This window comes from Strix uralensis, chromosome Z (genome assembly GCF_047716275.1).
Source record: "Strix uralensis isolate ZFMK-TIS-50842 chromosome Z, bStrUra1, whole genome shotgun sequence".
NCBI classification, from domain to species: domain Eukaryota; kingdom Metazoa; phylum Chordata; class Aves; order Strigiformes; family Strigidae; genus Strix; species Strix uralensis.
Window position 1 is genome coordinate 49,552,509 of NC_134012.1, and position 15,116 is coordinate 49,567,624.

The window sequence follows — 15,116 nt, forward strand, 5'->3', positions numbered from 1 at the left end:
ACAGCAAATCTAAGTCAGCAGGAAACTACGTGTGTGCTCACTTGCCGGTTTTTGGCACCAGTCAGTGGGAAGGTTTGCTTGAGCGGCAGTTGAGGTGAAGGAGCATGGAAGCAGGGAGGAGAAGAGGAGGGACCAGCAGACCTCGCAAGCACATGAGCTGTAAGCAGGGGTTCACCCATGGCTCTACCTCGATCATTTAATTCATGATAGTACCAGACACTCTGCTTTTGACTAATCTGAGTATGTATTCTGAACTGAAGCCTCAAAAGGAAAAAAATGAACCAAAATTATATAAGCAGGATATTGTTTCCATATTTTAATTTTCATTACAGAATGCAAGTCAGAGGGGTCTTGAAGTTCCATGCTTTATGTATGTGTATAAATATAAAAATATATTATGTCACTATATATTTATGTATATAAACATCCCTAAAAGCACATACATAATTTCAGCTTAAAATGCAGGATCCATTTTATGATGTTTTGTAGAAGATTTTGCCTTAGGAAAAGTGTTAGGCACTTGTCTCATCCTTCTGAGGCATAGTAAAATTTTTTTAAACTCCTAATGATGTGTTTAGATCTATTAATGCCACATGAATGCTTTCTGCAGGCTATTCCCGCTGTCAGCAGGTTCCAGCTGATAGATGATGTTTTTGCATTGACACAGTAAGTATGTTTCAAATATGTCATAGAAAATTATTAAACTACATGATTGCATTCAACATTGCTACTTCTGCTTCATTCCTACCCATATGTACCTCATCAGAACAACTGTTTTGACAAAACGGTGGGGGAGTGAAGTATTAATATATTATAATATTAATTATTAATCCATTCTTTGGCCAGTGTTGAGTGATTTCTTTCAAAATTTCATTTTAATTTTTGTTCCAACTCTTTTAAGAAATATTTTAAATAATGACAACTGTCATTAGTTTTTTAGGGGCTAATCTGTATTTGTTGTAACAGGAAAAAGATTCTGAAAGAACATTCTGAATTTTCCTTTATTTATTCTGGGCTATCTCAGCTGTGCTGTCCTGCATTGCTCTTAATACCTCTTTCATTTCCCTTGCTGATGGATGACTCGGTTGCTCAGGTCTGTGGTGCTAGAGAGGTCAGCAGTACTGTAGGGAGCTGAAGAAGCGATAAATATGTCTGTGCCTCAAACATACCAGAGATCCCAAAAGCATCAGACACCTATGATGTGGGAGATCAGGGAGGAGGTGGCCAAAGCATACTGCCCACCCTCAGACCCTGTGGAGGTAGGTCTGAGAGGAGGAAGGAAGAATTCCCATTCCTCCTCTCCTACAAAAGCCTCATAAGAGAGTTCAAAATTAGTATTTAATAAGGAATGTAACTGAATTATAGAACTGTGCTCCTGTGTAAGTACACTAGAAGTGTTTCTGTTCTGGAGGAGAGGGGCTTGAATTGGAATTCTATTGGGAAAAAATTAATTGGTGCTAATTCCACACTGAGGCACAGAAGTGCCAAGCTGAAGTTGTTCATTCCACAAATATGCCTGTGAATTAAATTGTTTTTACGGTTATGTATATTCCACAAAAGAACCAATAATGAAAATATGTTGTTTAGCAATAAAAATCAAATGTATTATAACTCAAACCAGTGCTCTTTTCCTTCATTTTGTTCTAGTGAGACTGATGCATCTGTAAATGTGCCTATACTGTATCCTGCATATACAAGCAGAATACAGTCTGCATACTGCCATGTTTACTGCCATGACTGTCCTACTACTTTAGTAGTGGCACTGTGCTCTATAATAAATGTTTTGAGAGTTCAAGTCTTAAAAGCACCATTTTAAAATATATACTTATTCAGATTATATTTAAATATATATTATTTTTAAGAGATTTATTATAATTATATGATTAGAATAATGGGCATTTAAATAATTATATATTATATCTAATAGACTTTATTAATTATATTATTTAATATATTCAACTATATATTTATACCATATTTATATATATTTTTTATTTTTATTTTTCTGACATTTTTTCTAGGTCACTCTTCATGCAGTATCCTGTATTCCTGGCAGGTAATTAATCTGAATAGCTATGCTCAAGTATGAGGTTTTTTATTTTCAAATAGGTTTGGATACATTCAGATTGAAACAGCTCTTGAACTGACAAAGTACCTTGCCAGAGAAGATGAACTCTTCATATGGAATGTGGTATTGCTAAACCTAGTACCTGAGGATTTGGAAAGTACTCTGAAGAGCTATGAAGTATATCCACTTTTAAAGGTATGACCTTTTTTGTTAGTTAGCAAAGATACTAGACCATTTAAATAAATCAGGCTAAAATGAATGATTTTTAAATTCTCAAGAATGTAGTGATAACTGTGATTCCCTTTGCATGATTTTGTCAACTTTTTTTTTAAATAGGAGGTACTTCTTTGTATATATTAGTCAATGATAAATATCATTGAATCTTGAGCAATTCTTATTGTAAAGCAGAAATATATTCACATTCTTTATATTAACATTGATCCTAGGTTTTTGTAAAACTGAGGATCTGGAAAATACAGCTATCAGTCAGTAGGAAATAGTCAGTAATGGGAGTAACACTGCTATGTATAAAGGGCATATAGTATGTATGTACTCTGTGGTTTGTACTGCCTTCCAGTTCATTTTCATGGAGAGAAAGAAGGAATTGGGTTTGGATACTAAATGAGATGATTTTCTCCCATATTTGAGCTACCTGAGATGATACTGTCTTATTTATTTCCTTGACTTCTATTTGAAGAAGATTTCACTTCTGTTTAAAGTACAGTCCCACAATAGTAGTTCTCTTAATCTCTAAAAGTAAAGGTATGTTTAAAAGATGCAAGAACAAAGTATTTTCTATTGAGAAGTTCTTTTCTATCTTTTTCTCTGAGAATGAGCATTTGTTTTCTTTCATAATGAGTTCAGAGGTCCTGGTGATGTGAAATGGTAACTTCCCAGTTTGAATGGATGTACAGGTGTATTGAATTTTAGACCCAATTTATATACTTTAATTTAATGTGATGTGTTGCCAAGAAATTGATAGTGGTAAATATTTAGGGTAAATCTGAGTAAGTAAAGAAAAATACAGTAAAATAAAAACTTGCATCTAAATGAAAGTAATTTTTCTTTCTTTTTAAAGAAATACCTTTTAAAGAGAATGTTGCCAATATACCATTATTATGCAGGTTTTATTCGTCAAAATGTTGATGCTTTGGAAGATGACTATTTTGCTCAGTAAGTATTGTGCTTTTCTCAAAAGTTTGTTCTGATGTGATTCGGTCTGATACACTGCAGTTTGCCTCTGTAAATTTAACTACAAGATACAGGGAAAATGCTCTAACTGATTGGAATGTAACTGAATTGTTACTTTTACTGTCCTATAAGTGTGTGTTACTTATGATGACACCTACAATGAAGCTGCAGTATCAGGATATTTGGGGATATTTTCAGTCTATTTAGTGGGCGTAAAAGATGATAGTTTAATGATCTGATGGTTAACTCTTCTTTATTGGAGAACAGTCTCAACAGGCTACTGCTAGTTGGGTCAAAACTGACAACAATGAACTTCAGATGTGATTTATGGATCAATCACTAGAGCTTTAAAATATTTCCTTTTGCAAGGCCACTGCAGCCACAGTCTTGAATGTCAGAGTGATTTGGACTAGAGGCAACTAGTCTCTTAAAACTACCAAGAGGCATATAACCCCCACAAAAAACTAAGAAAAATTATAGTACACTGGTAGCCTCACTAATATCCATGAATATTGATGTCAGAAACCCATTATTGGTAGTTTTTTGGTTTTTGTTTTTCTTTAAATTAAAGCTCAAATGTTTCTAGTTAGAGGTTCTCCTGGGTTAACAGCATCACATGCTGAAACTGTGCTGGTCAAGCACAGTTCAGGTACTTCAGATGTGGAATACTTATCTTTTATTCTTGCTATTCTGGCTTCCCTTCAAGAGTGTATTTGGAAAAACTTTTTGCAACAGCATGCTGGCTAGGCCTCCAAGACTGTTTGAACCTGTCGTCTGAACTGTATGCTAAGTGGATGGACAACCCTGAGTACAAGTAAGAATGATAATGTCCTCTTAGAGGAGTGCATGTGTATGCGAGGTCAAAAGTTAAAGTGCTCTTAACATGGGTGAGGCAGAATGAGAAATGCTCCTGTACACTTGACTTGCTCTTACTCTTGACAGAACTGACAGAATTTAAGCCTAACTGTGCCCCCCGATCACTCTCCTCTTCCCCAAATTCCAACTTTATGATGATTTCTCTATTACTGCTTTTTACATGGACTTTACATGCTGGAGGATGGAGATTTTTGCCATGAAGACTAAAATCTGTTTAGCCACCTAGCAGGTGAACCTCAGATTAGGGCTAATATCCCAGTCCCTTTGCTGCAGTACAGCCTTGGGGTTATCCTGTATACCAACTCAGTTTCTAAGCTTCTCTTAGCAGTACTGAATGAGACGATGTTTGTATGATAGAGGCATCTGCCCGTGGTGAGCCCAACAAATTGCTTTGCATGTTCTGTATTCATGTAAATAGGTGCTGGGAACAGCTGTCAGTTCTTATGCTGATATTAGAGCCTAGTGGTCAGGTTTCTGGTCTGTGAGGATGGAGTCTGGGCTCTACCAGGATCAAACTTTCTGTATTCAAGTATTGCACTATTAAAGAAAATTTACAATGTATTGAAATTCTTACTCTCTTTTCCTCCCTCTTTCTTTTGATGTTTTTCTATGCAATAGTCAAATGGTATTGGCACTGGTGAGTGAATATTTAAAGTTTGTTATAATTTTTATTTGTTGTAGTTGTCATAAATATTTCGTTGTAACTTTTATCTCTACTGATACATGTAGTTGGTTAAATAAACTGAACTTGTACTTTTATGTTTGTGGTCTTTTTAAATAGCTTTGTAGTGGTCATCCTCATAAAAACCACATTGTGCTTTGCAGTTAAACTGAAAAATTTATGTATCCTAAATACATTGCTATGTTCCAGAGAGAATATTCTTACTAGCCCACCCTAAAAGCAACACTGCTATGCTGAATTCTCAGGATGTTTTCAAGAGTCACTTATCTTCCCCTAGTAATAACATTTGAATTTTTTTTTTTCTTGTGGAATACTACATACCTTATCTGAGTTGAAGAGCTGAAAAGTGTGTGAAATATATTAGCTGATATGGTTTTGAATTAGATGAAGAAGATTAATTTTGCTGTCCTTTCAGGCACTGACATAAGTTCAAAGGGACTTTACAGCCTCACACTTCACTTGGCTAGAAGTGTGTAAAAAACTGCAACTATGAATTTTATTAAGTGAAAAAAAAGATCATATTTTAAGGAAAAAAACATAGGAGATAGGATACTTGTTAGGTTTCAAATGACAGATCACAGTTCCTGTTCAGTTAAAGAGGAGGCTTTTCATATGCTGAACAGAAAAGGAACAGGGCACAATAAACTTTTGACTTGTATTTCACATCAAATCCCTTTAGAAGCTCTTACGTTCTCCATTCTGAGAGCAAAATTAATAAGAGCACACTATAGCTGTTTTGCCACAGGTGAAACCCAGTAGGATTTTCACTATGTCAATTCTGCATTGGCTCCAGGAAAATGATGTAAAATAATCCACCCTTGTCCCCAGCAGCTTTTTGCATCTTCCCCAAGATCCAGAAATGAGAGAATCCTGGCAGGCCAGTAATCGCAAACCACACAACCACTCCCAGAAAAAATACCAAGATTAATAAGCCCCATCCTTATGTAATATAACCTCAAGCTCTGAAGTCCCTCTGGACCACAGTGGGCTTCATCTGTGAACTATACAACATAAACCACTTCAGGGCCACCATAGATGTCACCAGCTCGTAGACCATTGTCCTATAGTAGGCAGCCCATACAGCCTGCCTTGAATGCTGAATGTGAATATAGGACATCATATGTGAATGCATGCTGAACTTGCTGAGCTTGTCTGTTTGCTCTTCACCCACAACAACTTTACGCTCAGTAACCAACATTTTCTTGAAACTATTGGAACAGCTGCAGTAGCAAAATAAATATCTGTATTTTAGCCAAAGCAGCTTTACCCTGTTGTCACCCTACAGTGGACTCTTACTAGACCCAGTAACTCAAATAAGATTTGTCATAAAGGTATTCCTCGCAGGACTATTCTTTACCTTGACATAAACACTCAATCTCAATAAGCATCATTCTCGGTGGCAAATCCCTTATGTTCCAGCACATATCCAGGTAAATGAATCCAAACTATTTTTTGCAGTAAATATGAAACATGCCCACACTTTCTGTTATTATGTCAGTGAAATCCCCCACCCACAACAGGACTATCAAAATCTCTGCATTTTGCGTTTCCACTTCTTAAGAAGTGATGTCTGTCATGCAAAACACCCAGCTCTCTCCCTTATTCCCACTAGCCCTTCTTAGTTTCCAGAGTTTATAACTTACTTGTCTCTACCTTTTGCTTTGAAGATTGCTGTCATACAGCCTTCCTTCTGGCTAATACTGTCTGTTTCTGCTGGTATCATCCCAGTTTTCTCTAGTGAAACTCAGAGGAATTTTTCTTATATTTAAATATGAATTTGCTGCTTCCAGTTTTGGGCCTGAAGAATGGCTTTTGTGACCAGAAACTTGTCTGCTTTCCAATTCTATCTCCTGATCTAAATGCAAGATAGTTTTTACACTTCTACTTACAATCTTGATCTTATGCAACACTAAGTAGATTAACAGTATGCCATTGGAAGTTAAATGTTTCATTTGTAGCAAGGGGACCCATTCTCCTAATGAGAATTAGTCCAAAATACCATTAATTTAAGCTGTTTTCAGATAGCCTGCATAGTAGAATACATTGCTGTCACTGGAAAGTGTTGACAATGTCTTAATGTCAGGGACGTATCATTGCCACAGGAGAAATTTTCTGTTCAGCCTTTGCACATGGAGTATTACACTGATAACGTTTGCATTTAGTTTTTGTTGTGAAATTCATTGCCATGTTGAGGACTCTTCCCTGGAGTGGGAGTAATAGGAGGCTGCCTGTTGCATGGAGGAATGTCTCCTTCTGTTTCCATTTGTACTGCACATGGCTCTTTCTACTGCATTCACTGAAGAAACTTTGAAAAGGCTTGTCTGGGATGATGCTTATATGCAGCTGTACACTCTTCAATGGTGTGATCTATGTCCTAGGCTGTGATGTGAAAGAGTGGCATTGACACTATATGTACACAAAATAGCTTGGTCCAACTATTCTAAAAACCATTTCTGGTTTGCCTTTAAACTGCATGCTTTTTAAATGTGTAAATCATGAATAAGGCAATCAAATTTCCTAGCTTTATTTAGATTGCTATTTTGTATTTCCTTTCTTGTTCATCTTTTAACTGTAAATAAACATTTCTTTTCAGTTATGTGTTAACAGCTGGTTTTGACTTAACAATAATACAGTACCTTTCAATTATATTTTGCTTTGCAGAATTCCCTTTTTAATTAGAAGAACAGTCTGCTGCTATGGTGTTGCAGTGGGAAGCGATAAAGAATGGAATTTTGCATGGGAAATGTATAACCATACCGGCTCCACAAAGGAAGATAAAGACATCCTGCTCTCTGCCATGAGCTGTGCCAAAGAGTCGTGGTTACTTTACAGGTGACCTTGGTCAAAGTATATCTTTGTGTATATAGAAGTAAATCATAACACAAACACTGTACTGTGCAAACCTGATGGAGGTTTGCCTGCACCAGAAGCATGCATCTTACAGATCACTGGAAGAGTATTAAGAGTTTAATTCAAGTATAGCATCCCAGATGCTGGTAATCCCGGAGAAAGGGATTTCCTGAGCTGGTAGCTAGTGTGTCATGTCTAACACTGGGCCTGTCTTCCGTAAATATATCTAGTGACCTTTTTGAACTAAAATTATACCTTCAGGCTTTATAGCAGACTATGGCAACACATCCCATAATATAATTGCATGTTGTATAAAAACATGCTTCCTTCTGGTTTGTGTTAAACCTATTTTCTCTTGCTTCTTAACTTGGAACCCATTGGCTGTCCTTACTCTCTGCACTGTAAGAAATAGTAATTATCATAATTTGCTTTGACATTTTCCCCTACCATTTATGATTTTATATAATTTTCCCATACTCCTTCTCCTGTGCTTATTTCGTTTCCAAACTAGAGTGTCATAGTCTATTTAGTATCTATGTGGAAGCCAAATCACCCAGTTTAAGGGCAAAAATGAAAATTACTTACTAGCAAGCTGTTCACCATCTGAAGTTCAGGCTCACATTGAAAAGTTGGGGTTTTTTTAATTTCCAGCTTCATAGAATCATAGAATATCTGAGTTGGAAGGGATCCACAAAGATCATTGAGTCTAACTTCTGACTCCATGTGGGGCAAACTAAAAGTTAAGCCATATATCTAAGTGTTTTTCAGACACTTCCTGAACACAGTTTGGAATACTGTATTTATTACCTTTCACAGACATCCGTATAAAATCTTTTCACTTTGTCAGTAAAAAGGTGTTGAAGATGAATTCTGTAATCTGTCATGGTAACATAACCTGAAGGATTTGTCAAAGGACAGAAATTTGCCTGTGATGGCCTAAAAAATGATCATCCAAGGAATGGCATCAACTCAATGGGTCTAAAGCTCTGAAAGTAGCAGAGATGTTTCTCCTGCCAGCCACCTACTCTTGTGCTGGCGGTCATTTGAGGAAACAGAACAAATATACCTGAGAAGATGGCAAGATAGGTTGTGAAGGGGTGTCCAGTCAGCTATGCTGATTTTCCACCTATCGTATGGCCCTTTATTGACTTTGTCATTGGCACAGGCTAGCACTGGTCCCTGACAAGCTCAGGGAATTGTGATGACCTCCTTCATCCCTGTGCCTTAGTAGTTGATAAGCCAATCTGTTTTTCTGAATGCCACCCTGAAAATCTTTTGCAGTGAGGAATGTTAAGCTGGGCTTTTCCTCGCCCTCAGTATATTTTGCCCATTCTGTTAAGCATGATGGTGGCATGCAAATGCGATAAACCCAACTCATCTACTCTACCTAAAAAGCAGCTGCCCGCAAGACCTTATGATAAGATAACTCTTTTAACAGTGCTCCTTGATACATCAAGAGATACAAGAGATACCTTTATCAAGTTGATACATTGAGGCAACAAAGAGAATTGTTACTTACTTTTTCAAGATATTCAGGCACTCATTGTCACTGACATCATTGACAGGTAGTTCATAAAGGGCTTCTGAAATCATGCCTTAGCTCCATGAAAGCATCCAAGACCCATTGTTATTTAGTCTTGTTATAGGGGACCCTATAAGCAGGTCTGCTTTGCATAACAGAGTGTCTCACTGCTGGTTTACTCTCTAGGCTCCATCTGTGTCACAGTGAAGTGAGTCTCCAGAAACTGAGGAGCAGTTTGTCCTTCCACAGGGTTGTCTGGTAGGAGTGGTTGTCTTTCTGTCAGACAGATAAGAAAAGCACTTATATCCACCTGATGTGCTACACCCTCATTTTACTGAGAAGTGGAGAGTCAGTGTGGAAGAACAGGGGATTTCACATTGGTAAAGGTGTAAGGACAAAACCCAAGCTGAATACACAGCTCAGGGTGACCAACTTTGGTGTAACATTCCACATTCTGGTATTTGTTGAGACAGGAGTTTTCCTGAACTGGATGATATTTCCAGATCATCACTGTTAAACGCAAGTGATAGGTACAATTATTACTTTCTTTTCTAACAGATATTTGCAATATGGACTCAGTGATACGTTGTTTTCTTCCAATTGTACTTCAATCATCATCTTATATGTGGTGACTAAGGATATTGGGCACCGTATAGCCTGGGAATTTGTTACAGAAAATTGGCCACTTTTAAGTGAAAGGTATGATAAGCAACCAGCTTTGGGCTCCCTTTATTTCTGTGGCTCTCTGGCTTCTTCCTCCATCTTTATGTGTGAGCTGTAAAATCCAGGTGCAGATGTTCCTTCCAGAGACGACTTTTTTGTAATGATTGGTGCAATTTCTTAAGTATGCAGAGCAGGGTTTTCAGAGGATTCAACTCTGATTGGGGCTTAGTGTCAAAGAGCTCATGTCGGACACAGAATGCTTTAAAAATTAGTCTGCTCATGACTGTTTCAGTGCTTTGAAGTGTTAAATTTCCTGGAAAATCTGACTCTAGAAATGGGTTTACCCACTGGCATTTCATAAGTGTGGGTATAAAATGCTGCAGTAAGTTTGTAACCTGTTTTCCAAAGAGAGTATGGAGACATGGGGGATTGGAGCACACAGGTTTACAAGTGCTGCAAGGAGCAACTACAGTATTATTCCCTGATTTAAGTCCTAATCCATCTCCAGCCTGCCTGCACTGATGCAGGTAAACTGCAGGCAAGCTTGGACTACCTGTCTCAAGCAAAGCAAGTATTTTGATGTCTGTTTGAAAACCCTCTCTCCTTGGCAATGGTGAAAAGCAGCAGGGCTGTGAGAGTACTTTCCTGCTGCCTGTGGTGGCAGAGGAGTCCATTGGGAGCCATTAGTGGCAGCATAACCAAGACCAGCCATCTGGGAGCATTCAAATGTGTATCTTTATTGCTAACTCTAGAAAAGGCAAGTTGTAGCAGATTTGTGTCACACCAACTTGTTCCCTTACAGAGCTCTTCTGTGTTCCATACTGATGAGAAATTTTCTGGGAGACTAACCCATTATTTTCAAACTAAAAGAACACTGTGGGTATTAATTCATACACCATCCTCAAGATACCAACAGAAACACCAAGTTGTTAGAATCATTATTGGTTAGCCTTTCTAGCTCAGTTTGGCTGTATGGGCTCACAAAGATTATCCATTTTAAGCAAAGAATTCACGTCACCAAAGTAAAAATACCAGAGCTTACTGGGAAATGAAAATGAAGGGGAATTAGTGTGTTTCATCTTGCTCAAATGTCTAAATTGAATGTTAATGATACTTCCTTAAAAGGGGAAAAAGAGTACAAAATTGCAAACTTCAGTTTAGTCGGTATTTCCAACATCGTAAATAATAACTAAATAGTAGGAATATTTTCAAATAAGGTGAAATTTAGTATATTTGCTAACATGCTGTTTGAAGGACCTTTGTATCAATTTTACAGGTATGGGAAGGAATTATTACATGATGTATTAAAAGTCATGGGAAGATTTGTGAATACAGATGTACAGATCCAGGAGGTAAATCAGAGAAGCAGCTAGTTTTAACTTTATTGCCGGTTTGTAAATACCTTTTTCAAATCTATTGTTTTTTAAAGCAATCATATAATGTATTGTATAAAGTTGCTGTGTTGAGACACTGAGAAAAATTATACTTCCTCATCTGAGAAATAAGCATATGAACATGCACCCACAGCCCTGCAGCTTGTCTGTGCAGTTGGTTAAGCATGGCATGATAGTGAGCTTTTGTGCAGGGATGGACGTCGTCCTGCTCTGTGTGGTTGCAGTGTAAGAGGTTGCCTGCCCATGTGCTGAACGGATGGCCTACACGTGTGATACAGTTCTTTTCTTTTGACTGCGTGGCAGCCCAGATGAGCTCATGAACAATGCTTTCTAAATGGGCTGCTGTACATCTGGAAAAAGGGAATAGGTTTTGGGAAACCTGCTGAAGGATGGTAATATTTGGGGAGGTGGCGGTAGGCTGTCTTATTCCCCACAATAATGCACAGTAGTGCCTGTGACAATAACTATCAGTACTGATTTCATACTCTTTTCTTGTTCTTTCATCTCCAGTCCAAGTCTCCCCAGATTCTTTCCCAAAATATTATTTTCTTTTCTCAACAGCTCAGCTTTTATGCTGTCTGCATGTGATCCACATTTCTGTGCCAGACCCGAACTGCTAGTATGTGTCCTTACAAGAAAAATTTTGCTTCCCTTTTTTGCTGCTGATTGATGCATGTGTACAGCAAGTAACTGAGAAGGGATGCTTAATGAGGAGAGCTCCTAAAATCAAAGAAATCTCTCTTCAACATTGTGGTGGTTTAGCCCCTGCCGGGGTCTGAGACCACGCGGCCGCTGCCCCTCCCCCACAAAGGGAGTGAAATACAAAGCCCCAAGACTGAAATAAGGAAAGGTTTAATACAACAGTGCAATAGCAACACAACAAACAACAACAATAACAATAACAGTAATAGTGATAGCAATGAACAGAGCAAAATAGCTACCAAATACAGCAGTTTGAAGCACGATGTACAAAACCACGAGTGCACCGCGCTCCGCGCCAGGAAAAATGTGACCTGCCAGGATGTGACGTCCGCATGGTATCTGAATAACCCGGCTAGAGCTCCCCCCCCACTGCTGGGGAAACTTAACCCTATCCTGGTTAAACCAGGACAAACATTCATAAACTATAAATTTTTCACCTTTTGTTCTTTAGGGACAAGTTAACTCTCTGGAATGGCAAAAACAATAACCCAGTGCCAGCCTTTAAATTAACTTTCAGGCTTGGAACTGAGTCCCAATAAATATTATCAAAGGTGTCTCATTTTCCTCTTTAAAATCTGTATGTAGAAATCACCTTTGCCATGACGTCTACAGGAAATGTACCAAAAGTTGGGCTGCTGGCATGTTAGGTTGCTGCTTGTCATGCTGACATCTCTCTCATTTCTCTTATTGTTTGTTTCCCACCCACCCACCCCCACCCCCTTGTATATTTCTTTGCTAGTCTTCAGTCCTCTCTTGTTTTCTGCTTATTAGACTGATGGGAAATATTTCTTGTTCTGTGATTGTAGAACAGGCAGCACAAGAGGATTCTGCTACCCAACTAGTCTTAGACACTGTGTGGTACCACCAGTACTAGTGAAGTTGGCTGCATTTGAAAGGATTTTTAGAGGGACAGCAAAAGGATGCATTCCTGATGTGCAAGGAACTTTCCCACCTTAGTGTAAATCAGTAAGCTTGCCCCATCCTGTCTTTAGTCTCTGCTGTCTCCCCTTTTTCTGCACACTTCTGTCTAAAGCATGTCAGGTACACAGTTGCTTGCCGCAAGTGAAGTTATGTGAACTAAGCTTATGTGTTTATTTCTTCAGTTGCAGGTGTTTTATAATGCTACACTGGAAGAGGATGAGAGGGTGGCTGCTACTCTGCTACTGGAGTTTACAAAATTTGAAAATATGGAAAGGAGAGAACTGCTAATTGAAGTTGCCAACTGGTTACAGAAGAATGTAGATGATTGACTTGGAAAACAATTTCCAGTATATTTTAGAGTGTGATTCACTAGCATTTCGGTATCCATTTTAAGATGTAATTAAAGATAAAGCACATTTCTATGAGTCCTGTGGTTGCCTTCCCAACTGGAAAGTCAGGCTAAAATAATTCACAAAGAAAAGAAAGATTCAGTAAAAGAAATTAGAGATGTATTTTCATATTATATCTAAATTAATTTCCTACTGGATGGGTTGTTAGTAGGGATGCATTACCAATAATAATCTAACATATAGATGCAGTCCTAAATCCTTTGTTCTGAATATCCGGATGAAATGTGTGGTGCAAGTTTGTGGCAAAAACACATGAGGAAGCTGGAGAAGTTTTATCTTCTCTTTTGCTTAGGATTTGTACTGTGACCTTGAGCAAGTCAGTCTCTACACTTCTATGTAAATTGTGAAGAGGACAGTAATTTAGAACAGTGCCATGAAACATAAACTTGAGAATGGCTTCAGAGCTGTAGGGAGGAAAGGACTAAAGAAACCTCAGATTTTAATTGTAATAAAAGAGTGCCTTGTCATTAAAACTCTATTTTTCCTTAGGAGATCTGTATTTAATATGTCTACATTCACATTTGTGTTTGATTAGGAACATGCTTTTGAAGAGACCCTCCCAGTTGTCTCCATTTAGCATGCTTCAACCCCCCAGGACAGTCTTGGGAGTGTGTGAACTCAATTCTTTCTGGATTTATCCAGGAGATGATGAGCTCCTGGTGTGCAACTGATAGACACCACCATCTGAAGGTCATTTTGTCCATGGCACTACAATGCAACTAGTCTAAGCTAGCCCCTCTGGAACATCACCAACCATTTTCATTCTTACTGCACTGACCTGCTTGCTGATGTAGACACAGGGTTAATGATCTTGCTTACGCAGCATTTTGGAGGTGGCAGACAGTTCAGTCCATTAGCATTAGCAAACCATATTACCTTGTGGTTGAAGAAGTAGGGGATCCTCAGTCCATGCAATTCATTTATTTGTGGGGTAACAGTATTATGACAAAATTACTGTGCTGGTGCTCAGGTTAACATAGAAAACAATGTTATATGGGAATGCAGGAAACCCAAGAATTTAAGAGTACTGTTCTATGAGGAGACAAGGAATAAAAACCAGAATTGTTAATACGAAGAATTTTTAACTGACACCCTCTAAATATGTTTAAGGAAAACATTGCCATATTGACTGTAATGAACCTCCTCTGTTCCCCATGGCTGCAAAGAAAAACTGTAACTATTTTGAAACTGAGGATCCCTTTAGTGTATGGGAATTACTAACTGGTGCCGCCAGATTTGTCCTGGAATCATCTGACCTCTTTAGCATTTGATCCAGTTAAGGATAGTGCCAAAGAAAATTGTGTGCATTCTTGACAGTCTCTATCAAGCTGACTCAGAAAGCGGAGGAAGTCGTTGAGGCTGTGATGAGTTAGAGGGTTTTGCTTCAGTGTTTCCTGTGACTCCAACTACTTAATCACTGACTCTGCCTGCCTCATCAGATAGGCTAAGCAAAGCTCAACAAATTCATTGTTGCAGGATTTATGGACTAAACTTCCCGTAACAACCTTTTAACTCTAAGCCTGGTAGGTCCAAACCATTTTTTTCCATCCATGAATAACCACTATTCTTTTAGTATCTTTTTCTTCTTTCTACTGAACAAACCTCTTAATTAGAAATATAAGCAATTGCTAAAACAATTTAAGAAGTTATTTTCAAATAATGGCTCCTGACTAATGTGTGCCTCTTGGCTGACATTCTGTATTGCAGAATAGTAGCCCAGTTTTCATGGCAGAGGCAAATAGTGAAGGTGATTGCTAGGCAAGCTGCCTGAGGGGGAGCAGATCTCAATCGCTCTTGCTTCCTGTGTCCACACATTGGCACTTGGTGACATGTAACA

General features: G+C 38.2%; 1 protein-coding gene across 1 annotated transcript in view; it reads left to right on the top strand.

The window, feature by feature from the left end:
- LVRN (laeverin) overlaps window positions 1-13,285 on the top strand; it is a 38,147-nt gene extending 24,862 nt beyond the window's left edge. Inside the window, 8 exon segments of the mRNA XM_074855411.1 lie at window positions 611-666; window positions 2,110-2,263; window positions 3,147-3,241; window positions 3,966-4,073; window positions 7,479-7,649; window positions 9,748-9,888; window positions 11,129-11,204; window positions 13,052-13,285. Coding sequence (XP_074711512.1) covers window positions 611-666; window positions 2,110-2,263; window positions 3,147-3,241; window positions 3,966-4,073; window positions 7,479-7,649; window positions 9,748-9,888; window positions 11,129-11,204; window positions 13,052-13,198 — 948 coding nt within the window. The 3' untranslated portion in view covers window positions 13,199-13,285.
- Window positions 13,286-15,116: the final 1,831 nt, after the last annotated feature.